Source organism: Poecilia reticulata, chromosome 4 (assembly GCF_904066995.2).
Source record: "Poecilia reticulata chromosome 4, P_reticulata-male-v2, whole genome shotgun sequence".
NCBI classification, from domain to species: domain Eukaryota; kingdom Metazoa; phylum Chordata; class Actinopteri; order Cyprinodontiformes; family Poeciliidae; genus Poecilia; species Poecilia reticulata.
In genome coordinates this window covers 19,269,356-19,291,328 of record NC_088833.1, presented here as the reverse complement: position 1 = coordinate 19,291,328, position 21,973 = coordinate 19,269,356, and the positions used below count along the sequence as shown (strand labels likewise).

At 38.2% G+C, this 21,973-nt stretch overlaps 1 protein-coding gene across 3 annotated transcripts in view; it reads left to right on the top strand.

The window, feature by feature from the left end:
• The first annotated feature begins 302 nt into the window (after positions 1-302).
• tle2a (TLE family member 2, transcriptional corepressor a) overlaps positions 303-21,973 on the top strand; it is a 48,130-nt gene continuing 26,459 nt past the window's right edge. For 2 of the 3 annotated variants that reach the window (XM_008406955.3, XM_008406953.3), the window contains exons 1-2: positions 304-944; positions 17,829-17,992. In XM_008406955.3, coding sequence (XP_008405177.1) covers positions 921-944; positions 17,829-17,992 — 188 coding nt within the window. In that variant the 5' untranslated portion in view covers positions 304-920. Of the gene's footprint in view, positions 945-17,828; positions 17,993-21,973 lie in introns of all 3 variants that reach the window. The other variant, XM_081606436.1, reaches the window with a different exon arrangement.

The window sequence follows — 21,973 nt, the reverse complement described above, 5'->3', positions numbered from 1 at the left end:
CTTTGAATCTCCTCTTTATAAGGAGTTTCAGTCATTTTCAGTTGATTAAAATGTCGCATATGAGCGAATATGTTTTCAATTATATATTCGCACGAGGTTGAAGCGGGTAGCAACACTAACAAGACCTAATATCACCAGGCTACTTGGAGAAAAGCGTCATGCACGTGCGCTGATTAATTATCTTTACTCATAAGTACAACCTAAAACAATGAAAAATAATTTTAAAAAAGCATATTTAAGAGGGGTGTGAGAAGACGTATTTTTAGGTTTCCTGGGCTGGTTTTTTTTTTTTCAGGCAACTGAAATTCAAGGTCCCATGGAGGTTGGGATCAGATCAGAGCAGAGTAGGGGGAGTGGGAGAAGTGGAGGCACTGGGAGGATTGTGTGAAAAGAGAGCAGGCCAGCGAGGGAGACAAAAGAGGCTGCGGCTGTATTGAGTGAGCTGGTGGTGTGTCCGTCTACGAAGCCACAAGCTATAACCGCATCCCCCCTCTGCCTCCTCCTCATTCTGGCCTTTATGCTTCAGACGGAGACACATATCGAAGAAGGAGACAATTATAAACACCGAATCGTTGGAAGCGGAGCTGAGTTCTTGGAAAGGCAGCTCCCTGTGACCGGGTTTCTCTCCTCTCCTCTCCCCGGTCCTTTATTGCGCGTTGAGCTCGGCGTGGCGTGGTGTGGCGTGGCGTAGGGCTGGAGATATAACCCAGAACAAAGGAGCCTTGAGCAGGGGAAGGAGCGAGTCGAGACTAGCTCTGCCATTATCTTTGAAACCCGGCCAAATGCCTCTGTGAGAGTCACAGCAGTACATTGGCTTGCTGGTGTATTTCTCGACGAAGCTTTCGGTCCGAAAACAGACAAAATAGGAAGGAGGAATTAAACAAAACACGCACCAGGAGACACGCAAGTCGGCGGCTACAATGTTTCCTCAAAACCGACCACCGGTAAGTAGGCTAGCTACTATGTTGCAGTCCACACGTTTAAATGAGTGCTATGGTGTTTTAGCCTGGAAATACAGCACATTTACACACCCTCACGAGTTGTTCGTTAGTCTTATAAGACTCAGAAAGTCAAAACTGTTGAACTTTCTCTTATAGATTAAAAACAAATACTGTGGAGAAAAGTATTGCACTTAAAACACAAACAAATCAACTTATTTTTTAAGTGAATATATTGTTTTCTTATGGAGGTCAGGTAGATTGTAAGTGGTTTTGTTGGGGGAAACACCCCCCAACCCCCTTTTCCCCCCTCAAACAAGGTCCAACTTTCCTGACTGTCTTTGTGTGTGGATCTCATGATTATTGGATGCCAGCAGCAGGTCAAAAATTTGCAACCCTTATGAGGGGAAACATGTGCTTCCCCCTCATCAGGAGTTGTACGTGAACTTATCTTGTTCCATCTATAATGTCACTAAATATGGTGTGAGGTTGTTTCAGTGTGACAGTGAATAAAACTCTGAACGAACTGCTTAATTTCTAAACAGACAAGAATTATGTCTTCATGCTCCCCAAATAACTATTGAATTTAATATATAGCATATGCAAATTCTGACCTTCTAAATTTCAAGTTTTCAAGTAAACATGCTTATTTTTAGATGCACTGATTAAGATTTTTAGACAATTTCCTGTCTCGATTTTGAATTGTAAAGTTTTGGTTTGCCCACAGCGATTTTGGCACCTTTTGATTTATCTGAGAACTGTAACAATGGCAAAAATATTTGTTTATAGCCTTCCAGCTACAATTGGTTATTAGTTGTACTAGCTACATGCCATGTGAGAGATTGGTTGCCATGACAAGAGTTGTCCATCCATCCATCCATTTTCTTACACCCTTGTCCCTCAGTGGGGTCAGGAGGGTTGCTGGTGCCCATCTCCAGCTAGCGTACCGGGCGAGAGGCGGGGTTCACCCTGGACAGGTCGCCAGTCTGTCGCAGGGCAACTGACAAGAGTTGTATTAATACTTAAAAACAAAGGCAAAAATGATTAGAGTTGACATTGTAAGTCCTAGAATAACAACTAGTGTGCAGTACAAAATAAAAACTCCTGCAGTCTTGGTGGTGGGTATAAAAAAATGCAGATGCTTATCCCAATTCTGAGATTTTCAGAAGGCTGTCAGCATTTCTAAATCCACCATAATGGACAATAATCAAAATGTCAAAAGAATAAAAACAATGCATGCATGTTTCCTGTTATCTGCTGTAAGTTTCTGACTTTCTCATATCTTAATCAGTCGCAGGCATGTCTTGACATGCAGAAAATGCAAACAATATTTTCTGGTTCTGAGATTACATAGGTTTGTGGGTTTTCCCTCGGTAACAACTTCTACACTGAAGACTGTTAACATAGTCTGGTGCATTCCCTTATAAAAAGATTGGGATTTTGAGTTTCAGACCAATTTCTTGGTGAATCTCTGTCTAAATTACCTTTTATATGCAATAAGAGTTTAATAAAGTGATAAAAGCTGTTTGGTTAGTCAGACTATCTGCTCAGGTAGCCAACCTACTAGACAGACAAACTCACTGCTTGCCAGCTTTTAAACACTGCTACGTTAATGAGAATGATGGGTGATGTTTCTTTAGTTTCTAGTCTACACCATAAGAGGCCTGAAATTGTTTTTAAACAAAATGTGTCGTCTTGTGATGCAACAAGATGGCACATGTGAGGAAGAGAGGAGGGAGAATACTCTGTACTCTATAAAAGCAGAGAAGAACTGCATATGAGGAAACATCTTTTGTGGTTTAGAAACCACAGCTGTTGATAAACCAGCCTTGCCTTGTTGCCACACTTTCTTAAATTATCTGCCCATCTCATGAGAAACTTGATCTGATTTTTAAACCCACACGGTTCCTTTTTTAACAGCTGGTAACATAGCTCTTAAAATTAATAAATATATGAATTACCCATGCTGTTTTATGATGGAGAGAGAATTTCATGCTGCAATGGCCTTAATATGCTTTAGTGGAGTTTAGGTGGAGAGCTTTTTGAACAGACTCAAATGCATAAATGCTGGTCCTCTGACTGGGAGAAGTATCAATTAAGCTGTGCTCATTTGCCTAACCCTCTTCTGTATCCCTCAGTCATGCCACCCTCCACCCTACCCCCAACAATGTTTTGAGTTCATGCCTGTTGGCTGAAATCAGTACAGGCTCACTGTGACTTAACTTTAAGTATGTGTTCTACACCTAGAAGGTGCTTTTGCTCATATGAATGAATTTAATTACTGAACTATCATGCATTTTAAATTGTTGTTTTTTTTCCCACCTGCATTTAGTTTTGCTTGATAAAAGCATTCTGAATCTCTACCCCACATACATGCAGCCCGTACAGAAACACCGGACTTGCACACGCGCGCGCACAGACACACACACCAGCAGCTGTGTATTTAGTACGGCTAAGTGCAGGAAGGCAGTACAGGAGGCAGACTGTGGGTCTGCGGTTTGCACTGTAAACCCGATCCCTCTCATCCAGCCTCTCCACGCTGTGTTCCTGTGAGAGCTCCAGACCACATCTTAATGTATGGGCAGGCATCCCGGGGTGAGCGGAGCAGACTGCGGCGGGTCTGGGTGGGACGTTCTGACCAGCGCCCCCCATGTTTCGTTTCAGCCTGCCGCAGATCTCGACGCTAACATGTGCTCCGGCCGTCAGCAGCTCTCGTCTGAGCTGTGCAGTCAAGGGCCACTCAACCCGGCAAACTGTTTAATCTCTGCAAACGCAAGGGTGGCAGCAACCTGTCATCACTGGCTGTTTGAATGGTTCAAAGAATTAGACCCATGCACTGCATAAATATTTAGCACACATGTCCTAGAATCTTACAGCAGTGGATTGGTTTGTTTTTAATCCGGTCTTTAGTTGCATTTTTTTTTTTTTAGACCGAAGGAGACTTTGTGGTCACAGACAACTGGCTGTAATTTAAGCTTAATCTTTATAGCTCCTTACAACCGAACCTCTTCCTGATTCCTGATGTCTGGTTGAAACTTGATATTTTTTATAGGAACACTGTGTTGTTGAATCTTTTTAGCGAGTAATTACTTTTCCAAGTAAGAGACAGCCAAATTCTAACTTTTTTGTTTGTTTGTTTTACACACAAACTATTGCATATCATTAACAATAAATAATGTATTATACCAAAGGGTAAGTACCATGCAGAACATTTCCAAATATTTCTTAAATCTTTATATGTTCTCAGATGACTTTGGGATCCAGTCTGATGCCAGAAGCAGCAGGTGAGCAAGGACTGGATGTAGGATGTGGCTGGCTCGATGTGCTGGTTTAGATTCTTTAGCTTTTTTCCAAAAAATGCAGACAGAATTAATCAGCAAAACGGCATTAAAAGCAGAAACATTTTTTGTGCCAGTTTGATAACCCTAACTGCAGCATCCTATAACACCCCTAGGGATTTACCTTGAAATTGACAGTACAGAGAAGATGTTGCAGATCACAATTATAAGTGTAGTCTCAAGTTTTCATTAGGAACTGGTTAAAGTGGTTTTTAGTATATTACCTCAGAACAAACTCATTATAATATTGCTGTACAAGAAATTGAATCCAGCTGTCATTGCATTAGTATATGCAGCATCCTAATCAAACAACTGCTGGGATGTAATATGTATTGGAATATTTATTATAAGTGCCAGATATTCAAATCCTACCAGTAACTACATCTGACCCATTGAATGGGCTTTCATGACCCTTGATGCCCACATTTGATGTATTTTCATTGGCTGACATGCTAAAGCATAGGACAATTGTGATGAAGGAAAAGGGTTTGAAAAAAGTGGCTTAATTGTTCATATTTGCAGAAATTACATCACAAATGAATGTTTTCCTGGTTATCTTGCAGCCATTTTTATTAGACAGAGATTGGTGTTGTAGCTGGAGAAGGACAACCCAAACACAAGTTGTAAACAATCCCCTTTTGCATTTTTTTGTGTTACCATATATAAATACTGATTATTCAAAAGAAATGGAAACCATTTTCTACAATTGTGGCATCATTGCAATTTAACCCAATATTTTACTGGAATATGTATTTACATTTTCCTCTGAACCTGGGAGTGGAACCCTTGTTTGCATTCTGTGATGTTTTTGTCACTTACTACCCGTCTAAAACTGTGAAAAGGTATTGGGTAGTTCTTTTTCCCAGACCTTGCATTGATTCAACTCTACTCTCATAATGTTATGCTGTGTCAAATAAGTGACTATAATCAGGTCGCTTGACCTTGAAATTATCCCTACCATCACGAAGTAACATCATAATGCTGAGTGCAGTATGGTTCTGTACCATTAAGCTCCCACTACACACTCGAAAGTGTGTAAGTGGTATGAATGTTGGTATGTCTGCACTACTTAAAGGCACTCTACAAATCTAATAAAAAAGCCAGACCTTCATTTATATTTAATTCACAAGAAACTTGAGTCCTTTTTCTTTTTGAAATAAAAATGGATCAAAACAAACAATAAAATTTTTTTTTTTTTTAGCTTAAGCCTACTTTTTACAAATACTTACTTGAAATGTTTTCCTAAGAAATGGCTCAGATCAGTGTATAAATATTGCACATCTGCCAGTATACTGGAGCGAAACAGGATCGGTCAATCCACAGCATACTTAAAACAAAGTGCTTTTAGAGAAAACATGCTGATATAAACTACTATCTACCTAATGCAAGTAGAATACAGCAGTCATTGTTATCAAGACGATCATGTGTGGGAAGGAGAATGTATAGGTTTTATTTAAGGATGTCGCAACCGGACAATGAAATTTACCATTTGTCCTTTTGACAAGTTCTCTTCAGTCTTGATTCTTTTTTTTTTTTTTTTTTTTTTAGAAATCCTTGCAATTTTTTTATGGCTCTGACTGTATGGCTAAACATACAGAGTCCACTAGTACTTCTAAGATTAAAGCTAATCTCTTCATAAAATCATCTTAGTACACCCATTATTTTCAAACAGCATGTAGTAATTGCATTCATTATATTTTGTACAATCCAGCAAACTTTAAAGATTTAATCACAGCTATAGTTCTTTTGTGTGTGTGTGTGGGTGTAGGAACTTGCAGATAATGCCTCCTAGCTTAATGCTTTTAGATTCTATTCTCAAAGCGCATGAGGTCTAAATGGTCATGTTGCATTTTATTCAGGTTTTACGTCATTGATTTGAGACGCGAGTCATAATTCTGCACCAGAATAAACCAGTCACTGTAGATCTGGACATACACAATTTCTGAATAAGGCAGTGTTTGTTATGGAAATAAATTATGAAAGAAGTCTGTGTCTGTGAAGTGCATCCACAATCCCACCACTGCTGGTTCTGACTACACATCCAAACAGATTTCTCTGCAGAAGTTGCAGTCACTGTTCCACAAATGGCCAATGATATTAGTTTTGCTCACTTTTTTCTTAACTTCTTTTGTCTTATGATGTGACAATTCTCTCGGCTCCCGTAGCTCAGCAACTTACATTACTACTTCTGTAACCAATGCGCTGCTGTATGACATCTGCAATCTTCTACTCGTATGGTTTGCTCTTGAGTCGTAAACTGTTCACACAGAAGTCTGATTGTGGTCTCACTTAATTAGTAGTATGAACAACCATGGCAAAAAAAAAAGATTGGATTTCATCGAAAAAATTGGAATTGCACATCAAGACCTGCTGTGTAAATATGGCCTTTTATCACCCTGCCAAATATTGCATAGACGTAATCTGTGTTTGAGTACTGTACATATAGATATAGTGATGGCCCTTGCAATTCAGTATAATACGCACCTCTACAAACACAACTTTTACATTCTCTTTGGACATCAAATTTTTTGTTGTTCTAATAGCTTAGTGATCCAACATCGACAAAGTCAAGTCAGATCACACTCATGAGAGGCATTGTGGCTGTAAGTGACTAATATGAATCTCAAACATTAGTACCAGCAGAAATCAAACCTCCCCTATCCTGGTCCTCGCGTGCTTTTAGCTCTTTATCCCCACTGTTGTCCAGTGGTGAGAGTGAGGTTATCGATCAGCAGCCTGCCCACTTCGGTCAGCCGGCAATTAGGGAGAGGGATAGAAAAGGCCAAGGGAAATGAAGGAAAAAAAATCCGAAGGTGTACACAAGCTTCTGCAGACGCGTGTCTTCGTGGAAGGAACAAACGAGCTAAGGGGGTGTTGCCTAATAAGAGAAGGCACCTCCAGCAATTAAGGCAGCTGACAAATCGTAGTGATTTGCTAATGCGGGCTGACAGCAGGGAAATTTGAATAACGAGGCATGTGGGAGGAAGAAGACGAGAGGTATGGGGGGGTCGGGAGGGGTGCTGAAAAAGAAAAGATGTGTGGCATTAATGAAACAGGTGCCTCACAGACCGTCAATGTGAAGTAATCATTGGGAGGTTACAGGCAAATTTCTTCGGCAGCAGGCCAAGCTGATGGCTACTTGATGTACGGTGGGGGAGGTGAAGACATGAGGTTTGTATGCTGGTCTAACAATTACAATGACTGGCACTGAGTAACAATCCTAGTTTGTATATTTTGAGGCTAAATTTTAATACTTAAGGAAAGTCAAGATACATGGTCTCAGCAATGGATTTATGTACATTAAAGTTATTTTTCCTTCCTTTACACAACTTTTGTCACTGTGTTCTCGTTGATTGTTTGATGAAAAAGAGAGAGGGAGAGATTGGGTGTTTACTCTGATGTTCAACTCCTGTGGGCAAGCAGTGTAATTAGTGGCTGGACTAAGGGGTTGAGCCATCAGAAGGGAGGCAGCATCAAATCATCTGTTCAGCTGAGTGAGATAAAATTTGGTCCAGTCAAAGGACACAGACCTTAATTTGGCAGCATTTGGGACTTTGCTTGAGGGCTGAGCCAACTGACCTACAACTTCAGGAAAAACTGAGGAGAATAAGTTTACATCCATGGTGCTTTCAAAGTAAATCCTGCTGATCTTTTTGGCTCACTGTCTTACCTTAGTTAAGTTGAAGATTATTTGCGTAAAATAAAACGAGTTTGACTTTTTCTTTTGTATCCTGAAGAAAAGGCTTTATATATCTTGAGCGAATCCTTATGTTACCGTTTCACTTCAATTGGACACACTTTGGTGTCAGTTCTGAGTGAATTTCTCATAAAATCTCTGGGAAATGATTCCTTCTCCCTTTAGAAAATATTACTTTAAGATGGTGGTATGTTCGGTTGATGGCCTTTTACTGAAAGCATCACTACAAATTTAATTTGAGCCACAAAACAAAAAAAAAACAATTGGGTAAGATTCTAAAAAGCGCATAATGGTCATAATTTCATTTAAACTATATAATAGAGTAGGTTCTAGGTTTTTTTGTTTTGTTTTTTTCTTTCATTTTTTGCATCACAAAACAAACATAAAATGAGCCAAAATAAAAAGAATGAATCTCTAAAATTGCCAAACTCTCAGTGCTGGTGTAAACATAAAAGTCGGGGACCCATTAAATATGATTACCAGACTGTTCAAGAGCACAAGATGTGATACTGTGGTTTAGATTTATGGGTCATTTGCAATCTTTTTTTATTGTTTTGTGAGGCTACTGTCTGCCAAAACAGATTTTACTAAATTCCAACTTCCATTTGTGAACGATGCTTAACTGTGTCCAAATTGGTTTTCTTGCCCTTTACACCCATAATTTTATTTTAACTAGTTTCACTGAATTAAAGTAGACAAAATAACATAGGAGTTTATGTTTTGAACGCTTGTATTTAATTTTATTTTCCTTTTATATGCAGTATCTACCTGAAAATTTCAGTCTTTGTGTAGTGTACATCCTTTAGATAATGCAGATGGTCCCTGTTTTTGCTGAAAATCTCAAAAAGCTTCCATCATTTCTAAAAAGCCTGTTCAATGTCAGACTAAGGTTTAAACTGGAGCCGCCTTGGTATCTACTGAAGTCAGCTGCACATTAATTTGCTCTTTCGCCAAGTTGAAATGTCAGCCTCAAATGTGTACTTGCAGTTTTGAACTGTCTTTCTTGTCAAGCAGAAGACAAATCTGATCAGGAATAAGGCAACAGTGATTATACATGTCTTATATTTCAACCCATGTCTACCTGGCTCAGAAATGTAAAATTCCAACAAATAACGCAGCATAACCAGTCTTTGTTGCTCTGCTTGTAAGAAATGACCTCTACGTGAGGTTCATTGGTCCGTCCTTTATCCCCGTGTAATGTCATCAGCCTTTAATATGTCGACCTCTATAACAGTTGTTTTTTATGAACCACTTCAGTTAATAAAACTATTAACTAATCTATTTTTAAAAGATCCATTCTGCACTGGTTTATAACAAAATTAAAGAATTTCTGGCTTCCCGGCATTACTGAGAAGTGTTGTAGAGTTTAACATGCATGCAATGCTTTAACACTTGGCCATTTTGGTCTCTTGGCTTTAGCATTTCCTGTTTCAATCATCCATCCCCATCTTTTAGTATGATCAATAAAAGTCTGTAATTGTATACAAAGCAGTAAAAGTACATGAAAAATATCTTTGCAGAAATATTTATTTTAGACTGACACTAGAAGAAGCACAATGAATCCCTCTTCCATTTTGAGATACAATGTGGTATTAGTTGAGGCGCATTAGATCACTTGCATGTTTACAGCTTGAAATGAAGAGAAAAATTTATTGCTCCTGTCATTAATTACAATTCTGTGATTTTTAATCTCCAAAAGATGCTTTTAAATAAACAAAATATAATGGCTGCAATAAATCAAAACACTGCTGGCTCTTTTTTTCTAATAAGGAAACTGAATAGTATGATTGAGCTGACTGATGAACACTATGGGCATGTCTGATTGCAATAAACTGCATGTGTGCTCATAAATACTTGTGGAACACTGCACTATGCACAGATCCACTTATTGTCAGGAGTGAGCATGTGTGGGTGTGTTGTAGAAATGAATGTGTTTGTGTGCACATGTTTTGAGGGTGGGGGGTTTAAACCAAGGATGTGAGCTCATGGTGGTTTGGTTCTTGTGGTGCAATCAGAGGGAGCTTAAATGAAAACATATTGATTTTATTCAGGGAATGTCACGCGGGGAATGGTACCTTTTTATAATTTTATTCATGTGGTCAAATTGTTGAAAACATTTTGAGTCTTTGTTTTCAGTTTTAACACAATCATACTCTGATATACTCCAAGAAGGTCCCCCAACTTTTTTTTTTCTTTTAACTTAATTTCATTTAATGCATGTGTGTTCTCTGATCTATGTGAACTTTAAAAGACAGGTACAATTAGAACTTTTCAGAACACTAAATGATAAAGTAAACATAAACACATATAGAAAGTGCCGTAGATTATTGGACAGCCAGTTAAAAACCCTTCTCGACAGAAATTCTAGGTTTTGAACTCGGTGAGGAAATTAAGCCCAAGTTTAGAGATAAGTGATGGTCTAAAGATATGATGCTCTCGCCTGTTTTGGCCTGCAGTCGTATAACTATGAAGTCTTGTTTTTTTGTATTTTCTTTGTTTTTTAAGTTTTACATAGACTTGCACAGTATTACACTGGAATCAGCTTTTCCTGTTCCATTACCTTTTAAACACTTCAGAGGCTGTTGGTTTTCTACATGCGCTCTACCATCACTCTGAAACTGCCAGTTCCACTTTTCAAATCCTGTACCATTTCTCGTAAATGCATTGTGGCCAAAATAAGTATATTGTGTGTGTTTAAGTGTGCTATTTTTTTATTTTTATTTTCCCCATTGTCCACGTTTCAACTCTCAGGTAAACCAGCCCACCTGTTCATTTTAAGATGGGTTCAAACAAGAGTTTGTTTAACCACAAGTTCTCACATCTTTCTCAGAGGAGGACCAGTTTAGACTTTCAGAGTGCCCACATGACATGCTCATGACCAAGTTGTTAATTTCTCAGTTTTCTGGAGCAACCTGTAATGTTTTCAAACGTAGAAGGTTAATTAGACTCCAAAAAGTGGTGTTCACTGCACAGCACGCATGCTGCTACACCCTGTTCCTTTCCTACCAATCGCACAAACAAAAGCAGTAAAATCTTAATTAAAATAATATGCTGGGCTTATTTCAGGCTTGAGGCCTATAATTAAAGTTAAGTAGTTGGGTTGGATCGGGCTCAGACACAATCGGGTTTAGGCCCGATCAAAACTCTGGAAAACAAGAATGAGTTAAAAAGTAGTGCTAGCAGTATGCTAACCCTCAGGATCTTGTAAATTATTATAAGTGCTGACAATATAAATGATTAACATGTTCCAATTATGACTGTTGATATATTTGTCATAATGTTAAAGCATAACTTGACAGAAAACCTAGAATAAATTAATTTATTAGCAGTTTTCAAGTAATTGACCTGGCCTGTTTTGCTAATTGTTATGCTTTATTAACATTCTGCTTTCTGCAGAATGTTAATAAACATTCTGTTAATAAACATTGTTATCTGGTTGTTATTACCAACCATATAATAACAAGATATTATCTGTTTTTTTTATCTGTTATTATCAACCAGATAATAACAAAATATTATCTGGTTGGTTGCTTTGGATTTTTACTCTTCCACTTTTCAATTACTATTATCTTAAGAGTGATGTGTTTCTCTAACTTTCACATCTTGACAGCATTGTTTGACAGTGAAAATTCTTCCAAGCAGCTGAATTGTTTTAAGTAATTTGTTTTTTAAATGATGGAAACAAGTTGGTCACTTTGTAGCAATATGTTGGGGAGGGGTCTGCATTATATAGCTGATCCATGCAGCCAGAGAAAACTGTACCCAATATAACACATTTTCTGGTATCTTAGTAAAGACTTCAGACCAGATGAATAGTTTTTCAAGAGCATTTTTAAGTTTTCCTTTTTTTCTTTTTTTAATCTTTCTTATTTGATACTAATTACCAACTCAAAGCTAGGTTAAGGTCATGGGAATCTTACTGAGTCACAGTAATGACTCGGTAGTGAATTGTATTTGTGTCAGTCTATTCATGGTGAGAAATGTCCATTGGATGAACCAGTTGTGGCTGGTATGGGCAGAGTAAATGGCACTGGGTTTTTTTGAGAACATGGAGCTATAGATGGACATGCAACCCAGACTCTAGCCTCCATGGCTAGCTTCTTTGAACAGAATAAATCAAAGTCTGGCATGTTAACATGTTCTGCTGTTTTCTTTTCTTCTTCCAAAAAGTCAATACAGCACTCCAGAAACCTAATCTACAGGTTTAGGAGGTGCAAAGAGAGCTAGCCTGTATTTGTGCAACAATAAATTTCCATCTAGGCGAGCTTTGTTTGTGGGCAGATGGTGTTTCTCTTGTTTGCTCTCAAGCTGGGAGGGACTGAATAACTGGCTGGATTATCAGGTGAGACTCTTTGCTCAGATCTATTCCCTTGAGGTCACCAGGTCATCTTATTGTCCTGACCTCTCACTTTAAAAGCAGCTCAGCAGTTTGCTGGATTAGGAGTGGGCACTGACTAATGTTGGTCATAAGGAGGAAGGGAAAAACGTATGCTCAGTGCTCAGTTTTTTTTTCTTATTATGAGTGGAAATATATATTTTTAAAAGCTAAAATACATAGGGAATTGAGGCAGTAAAAACCTTTGTGCCCTTCTTTTTTTCTCATGGAAGATTTATTGCCCTGCTTCAACGTGCCGTGTGAAAAATGAGAAGAAAGAGTTTGTGTATTTTATCATGTTTTCTTGTCAGGTATGAGGTGTGCATATGTGTGAGCAAGACTGAGAACGCACGGATTTATCAATTGACTGTGTGTGTAACGGTGGGGCTGAGCGAGCAGCGGTGGAGTGGGTTTGTTTCGCTCCATGCTCTTGGTGGGGATCTGGCAGACAGATTGAGAGCAACTTGTTAGAAAGAAAGATGAACAATGAGGCCACTTCCCATTTTCTACCAACTTTTTTGCTCTTTTGTTTAGAGTTCTTTCTCTTTTAGGAGAGCTTAATGTATTCTAATCTCGCCTGTAAATTTCCAGAAATGGTGCTGTTCTTTTTATTCCCGCTTCTACTTTTTCATTAGGGTTCGCTCCCTCCCCCCCCCCCCCCCTCTCTTCAAATTTAGTTTAAAAATAAGTACAAAACTACAGTACAAGCATTACATAGGGAAGTGGCCAATTAACACAAATAATTGTTTTTCCTTCTTTGTTACTATTACCATTATTAGTAGATATTATTTTACGATAATTATTAGTTTTTTTGTGGTTTTATTTGTAGTTGTATAAGAGATTATAAAAGAATTATAGGGTGTACATTGGCAAGGAGTTGGTAATTATTCTGATGTCGTATGTCTGGTTGTTACAATAGTCACTGCTTTTAATATTATACATCTGTAGATTTTCTTGTCTTAAAAGTCAGTTTATAATAATTTTGCTTATGTAATATCATTTGTTGGTGCTCTAGCACAGTATATTAAAGAGGCATATGAATAACATTAAGGTGGTTCTAATTACAAATTTCTTATAATTATTGAGTTGGTAAATAATTTCATTACAGTGAGTTAGGGCGTAGGATTGATTAAATGTTAACTTATTCCTACTCTTTTTAAAACAGAAAAGTAGTGATAAGCTAATTATTTTGTTCTTGGCTATGCATGTACATGCTTTCTTTTGTCCTACTGATTACATAGTTTCTTGCTTTTAAAAACCTGTTTGAAATGAATGAATAAATTAAATGAAATTTTCGTCATTAGCTATTGGCTCTCCTGTTCTTATAAGTGACTATAGTTCATCAACCCAGAAATTTGCCAGTGGGAATGTCTGAAGTCTTGGTGAATGAGTTAATCTGTCTTTTAGTTGTGTGATGCACCATCCTCTGTCATCCCCTCTTGTCAGTACAATTTCTTCAGTTAATTCTTCACGCTATTTAGTCACTGGGTTGGACGGTGAAAGAGGTCTTCCTGATTTGTAATCGGTGTGTAAATGTAGAAGTGACATCTGAAGTTTCAGACTAGAACTGGAGTTGAACTTGAAGTGCAAAACCTAAAGGGACATTCACACCAAAGCTCTTTGCTTCACTTTAAGCAGACCACAGAATAGACCTTCTCTTTCAGGCAGGTGTGAAAACTCATTTGAACTTTGGCATGAATCAAACATGGATTTCTTTCACTGTAGGGATGCATAATTTCCACAAATACATTGGAATGGCAGTATTGGTGTGCCCCATGTTAATTTTGTAAAGGGATGCAGTAATGTAAACATTTAGTGAGCCAATAAGACATTCACAGCATTAGATTTAGTCTCACTCTTGTCCGTACCTCACATGGATTAGTGTCCAAGATGCTAAATCTTTTTAACAGTAGCCACATTTATCATCATTGCCGTATTTACTGCCAATATAGTTATTGCAGGATTTCTCATCTACAGTGGGAAAACAATTGGCAGACTGAAGTGAACCAAGAGACAAAGTGGCAGCTTCTTGTGATGTGAGTGAATGTTGTAACTGCATGACATGATTCAGACAATTTGATTTTTGAAGTGTGCTGCATGAAAATGAACCAAAACTTTATAAAAGCATAACATTTTTTCTGCATATTGTATCCGGTCCAACTCTATCTTGCTTTAAAGGAGTGGTCTTCAACTCCACTCCTCTAAGGCGGATATCCTGCAATTTTTAGATGCATGTCTGCTTCAACACACCTGAGCCAACTAATGAGGTCATTAGCAGGACTCTGGGAAACTTGACTGCATACTGAGGAGGCCTGGATTTGAATAGCCCTGCTTTAAAATCTTTCTCATATTTATTGTTGAGTTAGACTGTATGTAAGACATAGACTTAATTCTGAAAGAGGATTCTATTATCTGTGAAAGATTGAGTTTGATTTTATTTACCAGGGACATTTATTAGAAGCTTTGAGATATTAATTGCTCTCAACAACTTGTTCATGTCCACTGCAGCTTCACAATATTGGCAAAAATATTTCCCACCTTAATGAATGACTTTGGGTTATTTCAGAACAAAAATATAGCTGGGATGACTAACACACTTGCAGCTTTTCAAAATTAAAGCATGCACTTCATGCACATGAATTTCTGCATTCTCTCATTCATTCAGTACACTACACTGCCTTCATTTTGGAATCCATCACATACCTTGGGACATGCTTACAGTTTGCACTTAGACATTTAAGATGTACATTTAGAACATCGTTTTTCAAAATTAAGATTTTTACAAACCTACCTATTCAGTAGAGACACTACACGCCTCTTAAAGTTCGTGTGGTGCACTGCGTAGTGAATGAGCAGATAATTCAAACACGTTTGAATTATTTTGCAATTTTGTTTTTGAAAAAACAAAGTTGCCTATTAGTCCTGTAGAAATGAGAAATGTTGATATGTGAACTCATTTCTGCTATTTTTATTTGAACATAAATGCGTGTTTATATTTCTAATAAGGTGAGTATTACACTTAATAAACTTTCAAAAAAATTTTTTGACTTTACAGAATGCAGCTCTATTATGAAGTTTCTCATGCATTGTGCTCTAATACAAGCATTAACTCTGTGTGTGGGGCTTTTCTTTTTCGAGTTGTAAAGCTGGGCAGTTTGTTTGGCTTTATAAAATTCACTTTGAATGTTGTTTACGTTTCATATCATTAAAACAAAAGCCTATTCCAAACTTTCCTTTTCTTGGTAAGAGCTTGAAGTCTTTTTAAACAGTGTGTTCTACTCATAAGACCAACTATGAGTGGTGATCTTCAGTACCTTCTACATTATTTTGTCTCTGCGCTGCAAGAACAAAATGACATCATCTTGTTCTTGACACTTATTATGTGCAGAACTTTTTTTTTTTTTTTCTTGCGCGGTTACCAATAAATACTGCATGACTGGTCGGAAATTTGAAGTGGTTGTGGTTACTAAACCGAAAAAATCCTACAGTGGGTGGGACCAATGAGGACTTCCCAAAAGCTCTGCACTTGTGAAATCTGAAATTGCCTGTCCAGAAAGAAATGATTTCTGGTTCATTTTCACTTTGAGCAAAGGAACCCATTTTTCTGTTCTTGTGTACAATATGCTTGGGCCCTTGGTTTTGAGACACCGCCACTTTCTGTGTTTTTTTGTGAATGGAAACTTTTTCAAACAGCTGAGGTTTTTTTTATTTATTTTTTGCAAATGCAAGGAAAAAAAACTATTGGCTTTCTTTCAGCCAGCTCTCTGACTGTGTCTGACTGTGTACTGCAATCAAGCTTGGATAGGATTACTTTGTGCTCAATGCAACTCCAGTCACTCAAGCTCTCCAAAGTGTATGACACCCTGAAAATCCAAGTAGTTTTGAAACTGCAACATGTCAAAACTCTGGTTTAACTTGATGCCTACATAGACTCAGTTTGTATGACCACTTTTAAATGGACATTTGCAAGCGCTTATCCACTTACTTGTAAGAAAAGAAACCCAAACATATTTAAAATGAAAGATGTACACTAAAGAGAAACACTTAAATGTGATTTTTTTTTTTTTTTTTTTTTTTTGACAAATGTATAATTAAATTTCCCTACAAACAGGAATAAAATGCAGAGCATTTTCTGATTTCTTTTTGTTCCCTTTTGGGAAAGGATGATAATATTTGAATCAAATCCCCTGGCAGCCAGAAGAAGCAAGATGACTACTGGCTAGGAATATTTGTAGAAAAAAAACCCCCTGAGTTTCACTCTTTTAATACACGCTTAGGAGGAAGATGTTACAATAAGAAAACCTTGGTGTTTACGTGGCACCATGTGGAAAGTTCTATCCTCCTTCTGCCTGAACTCAAGAAATTAAGCTGCTGAGAAGTAGTGCAGTCTACTCCACATGCAGGCTGTATTTATGTGATCAAAAGCCTCACATCTGAAGAGAAATAGGCATCGTTAGTGTTGTTGGTCTTGTAAACCACCAGGGATTCGGCATTATACATCTGAGTTTAGTTTTTTTAATTAGGACGGAGCACAGTAATCAACACATCTGCAACACACCTCGGTATATAAGCCTGAAACTGGCACAATAGCTCATCTGTAATGATTGTAATTTTGTCTCTTATAAGCTGTGTAGGGTTGTGCAATTTTGGATGACTTGAAAATATCCCGCACTAAGCACATTTCTGGACTCTTTAGTATTGTTTTTAACATCAGATAAATCTGAATCGAATCCGTCGAGTAACTGAACATCACCATCTTGGTTACATGTCGTGAAGCTTATGAGCCAGCTGTCCCCAAAACTGTCTGCTTCTTCTCATTTTGACACAGAGTCAGACAGACAGACGGACGTACCCGACCACCCTCTTAGACCGTCTCTCAGCTCCCTTTTGTCTGCCTGTCTCGCAGCATTACCCCTACAGTTGTGTTCTCCTAATTGCTGTGCACCCTGCAGAGAAGAGAGACTATCTTCAGAGGCTGTGGGGGGCAGGGGCATTAGTAATGATGAGGTGTTTTTTTTTTTTTTCTCAACAAAAATGGTGCTCTACTTTAATAGTGAGATATGAACTGAGTCTTTTTATTTGACTGAGAAGTCCATATATACATCCGAGTACTGCTGGCCTATTCAGATTTGCCTCTGGGGGCAATGACAACATTTCTGGATTAGACTGTGCTCCTCCTGCTCATTGATCAACATCGACATCGTTAGCATTGATATTTTATGGCTTCCTGTGGATGTTTTGAACATTGTGTTGTAGATATTGGCTCTTATTGAAAGCTAAAATGTGCTTTTTTTTATTGCCACTTGTCATTTTCCACAGAAAATTCCTCAGCTGTTACCACAAAGTTGTTGACAGGATTTGGAGTTCTGATGCCAACAGTGACTCCCTTTTGGCAATTATCCTGCACTTATAAATGCACACGGTGTTCTCATTAGTGACTATAAATTGGATTTCTTTTTTTCTTACTTTCCCTCTCTCAGGCGCCTCTTCAGCCACCCCCGGGGTCTTCGGCCTCAGTGGTGGCGGCAGCAGCGGCGGCGGCAGCAGCAGCCTCAGGGACTCCCCAGTCACTGAAACTAACCTATCCAGAAACTCTGGACCGCATAAAGGAGGAGTTTCAGTTCCTGCAGACTCAGTACCACAGGTGGGTGTGTAGCAAGTTGAAGGCTTTTTTCACTGTACTGTTCTGCTACTTTGGCTTGGTGAAAGCAGAGTTTCCCCCTGAAAACTGGATATATCCGATGGTAGAGCAGCTAGGGCTGTCCACCAATGAGCTACCGTGTTTTTGTGTTTAGAAATGTTAAAAGTTGATAAGAAATGTGAAAATATGACTAGGTAATTGTAAATTATTAGGTCTTGAATCAAACTATTCAACACTGGCCACATTTAATATAGAATAAATTAAAATGAATATGATTTAAAAAGGACAATAATGAGTGTTTGTATGCTTGACTAAATATTGCCAGGGTACAAATTCTAGTATTTCATTAAGGTTTTGGTACTGATCAAACCATGTGAGATGTAAACACAAATGCCACACATTAGTCTTCGGTCTCAAAGACACGGGGAGACCGCACCACTGGTGCAAGCCGAGTTCAGTGTGTCAACTATAAACCTAGCTTAATCCGTCTGTGATATCACTAGTCTGAGCGACTTCGGAAAATACTCCAATTCTGATTTTCCAGTATTGTAATTACAATTTAATATGTGACTTGTACAATGTCTTATGCATTTGTCATTTTTTGTAAACACTTTTTGAACATTCTTAAACGAGCCTACCCAGCTGCACATTGCCTTATTTTACTTAGAGTACTGCAAAAACATGTATGTAAAAATTTTGCCTTTATTGTACAGTAAGATTTAAATCTTTGTCAATGTAACCCATCATTAGACTGTTATGACTCCTCTATAAGGCTTGATCAGAAATCAGTTTTTGCAAAAGAAAAAATCTGAGCATCACCAATAAATGGGCGTTGTCTTTCGCTATGAACTCCATTATTATCAGTTATTTTTACATGCCATTTCAAATCATGTTCATAAGGAGTAATATTTTCAAACTGTTCGGTCAGTGACCCATGTCGGCTTGTACTTTGCTTACTTAAAGTTGAAGCACTGGTTGCTAGCATTCTATCTATGCACATATCGTAAATGTCTTAGTGGTGTTGAATTGATAAAAGTTCGTAGTGTTACCTTGAGAGGTAGCAACATTGTGCAGCACATCTTTTTATAGCCAAATAATTCCACATAACAAGACATGTATCCTCACTTTGTGTCCACAAAAAGGGGATGCAGGAAATTGGGGGAAAAAAAAAACTTTCAGATATTGCCAATTTTTTTGTGATATTCTTGCAAATGCATTTAATCTTTCAACCCTAGCTATCACTGTTACAGGTTTGTAGAAAAAAATCTCTTTAAAATAAACACGCTTAGCCTGACGGTGGGGAAAATAAAGCCTGGTGACACATCAGGCTTGTATACACTGTGTAAGTGTCATTGTTGTGTGGGACAGTACAAAACCTGTTCATTGATGTGCTTTCCCATTGCATGACATCAGTATGTCATTCTAAATGTTGGTCCAAGTTAAACTTTCTGGTTTTGCAACATACTTTTCAGTTTTACACCCAACCTTTACCACAACTCCGAGTTGTTTTTTGCTGTGTACTGACTGTATGGTTAATGTGATGTGCAGGAATGTTCCCTGAAAGCTTTTGAATGTGAGGATTTGGGTTGCTTATGTAGCATCCCCCCCACCATGCTCTGTTTTTCTGGCACACCTTCACATGGTTCCCACCCCCTGACTTCTCTCCTCTCATCCTGCTTTGATTTTTGGTGACCAGAGTTTCTTTCTATCCCACTTCAAGCTTCTTTTGTACACACCCAGCATCCAAAAAAAAACAAAAAAAAAAACGTCTATACCCCATGGCTACTGTTGCCCTGTTCAAACAAATGTGTGTGTTCTTATTTCTCTCTCTTCTTTGCTCGCCACAAGTTGAAGCATAAACTCAACAAAACTGAGACTAGGGCCTAGTCTTTCCTCCAATAAAATATGTTGTGCCTGTTGGACCAGTTAAGCTTTTCCTGGCTAATACAATTTCCAGTTTTAATATCTAAGCTGCTTATTCCGATTTTGATAAATATTCTAAGAAAACTACTGAACAGGGTCAACAAAAGGGACTGGTGCAATTAGGATGTGGAAAAGATGCCACAGAATCTGCATCTTTTCCACCTTCAATTAATTCAGGATGTTTTTAGCTGCTTCACTTTTCAAGAAAATATAATTTGCAATGCCACGGGAATCTGTCAACAAATGGTTCATACACATTCTGGAATAGTATGGATTTTCATTTAAATATTTTCTAATTTTCTGCCTCTTGCCTATCTAAAACCTTTTTCCACATGTCCATCAATCTGTTTGTCCACTCATTTATCAGTCCAGCCGTTTGGCCCTTTACTCATGGCAGTTGTTTTCAAACAGGATTTTACTCTTAAAATTAACCAAAATGCTTTAACATTTTAAATGATCTGTAGCGTCTTTATACTTGGATGCTACAAGTATAAGAATTGTAATCCCTCAGTATCTTTGTGTGTTTTATAAAGCGTAGACCACTGCCTTAAGACTTGAGCTCAAACGATAAAACAGTGCAGCTTGCTGTAAAGCGTTCACTTTTTCACTAAGATGCTTTTCCTTTTGGGAAATCCGTGAATTGTCCTTTATGAGCGCAAGCTATCTCTTAAACTTTTAACTTTAAATACCAGTTTTTTATTAAATTGATACTAAAATGGTTCCATTCGACAGTGCTGGTCTTACTTTGCCTTTCAGTGTCAAGTTAAACATTTAGTTTCATTTCTGCCTATTGTGAAGTTATAACTGAGCTTATATTGTATCTTTCTGTCTTAACAGCCATTTTTGATCCTTAAGTGATTTTAAGCTTTACTCCCAATATCTGACTGTTCATTAATTACCAGTAAGAATCTGGTATAGTCATATTGCATCACTTAATCCAGACTGAGGGCTTTTTATGCTTGTTTGCACAATCACCAAGTAGCCCAGTCATGCATGTCAACATCTCAAGCCACATGCTGCTCAGAGGTCATAAAACATCCATTAAGTTGGAAAAGGAAAAGTCATCATTTCAACAAAACCCCTCGACTCTTCCCTTATCGCTGTAACTTGTTGGCTATATGTTATCCATGACTGGGTTCAGTTTGGCTCCAGTTTTAGAAAAGACCAGCAGCAGTTGGCAGGATTAGCAGTGGCCTTGAATAATCCAACAGGTTGTAGCACAGAGCTGCATCTCTGATTGCAGACTGCACCTTCATGTAATCAGACCAACATGGACACAATTCACCCTGGAGGCACAACATGACCCCAATGCCCACACAAATAGACGCACTGATCTATTCATGTACACTTCAGTCTAATGCATGTACTCAGACTCCAATTATCGTCACACAAATAGATGTCCTGAAACGGCAGAGCTCGGTTGTGTTGTTTTGCTTCAAGGAAGATGTTTATATTCTGATGTTGGATTAGACAGCAGAAGAGTCAGTGGAGGGATTAGGGTTGATGGATTGCAACTTGGTTTTATGTCTAGCTGGGTGTGTGGCAAGGGTCATGTCAGAGGGCAAATTTCTAAATTGATGTTTTGTTTCTCTGAGATGGGGAGAAAAATTACGAACTAGGCTAAAGACAGGGAAGAGTTAATTAATTAAAGGGTCATTGGTGGGCCAACTCCTCCTGTATGTGGGAGTGTGTGTGTGTGGTTGTGTTTCAACTATCCAAACAGGCTGTAATCAGCAAACTGAAGGGAAGCAGGAGGAGCTGCTGACAGAGCTCTCATTACTGTAATTTTCAGTCTCTGCAAACACACACAGGTTGTTCTTGGTGACTGCGAGCACTACGCTGTGTGTGTGCGCTCTGCGGAGTCAGATAGGCTCTCCACTTACCTCTAATATGCTGCCACTCATCCCTAAAGAGCTCCTCCACTCTTCTCTGCCCAAATACTACAAGGCCGGCAGTTGTAACCACCCATGGACTGACTGTGTGTCATTTTAAATTGTGTTGACCGATTAATCATTTATTCTTCATTAGTACAAATGATTAAAAATAGTCAAAAGTTGGTGA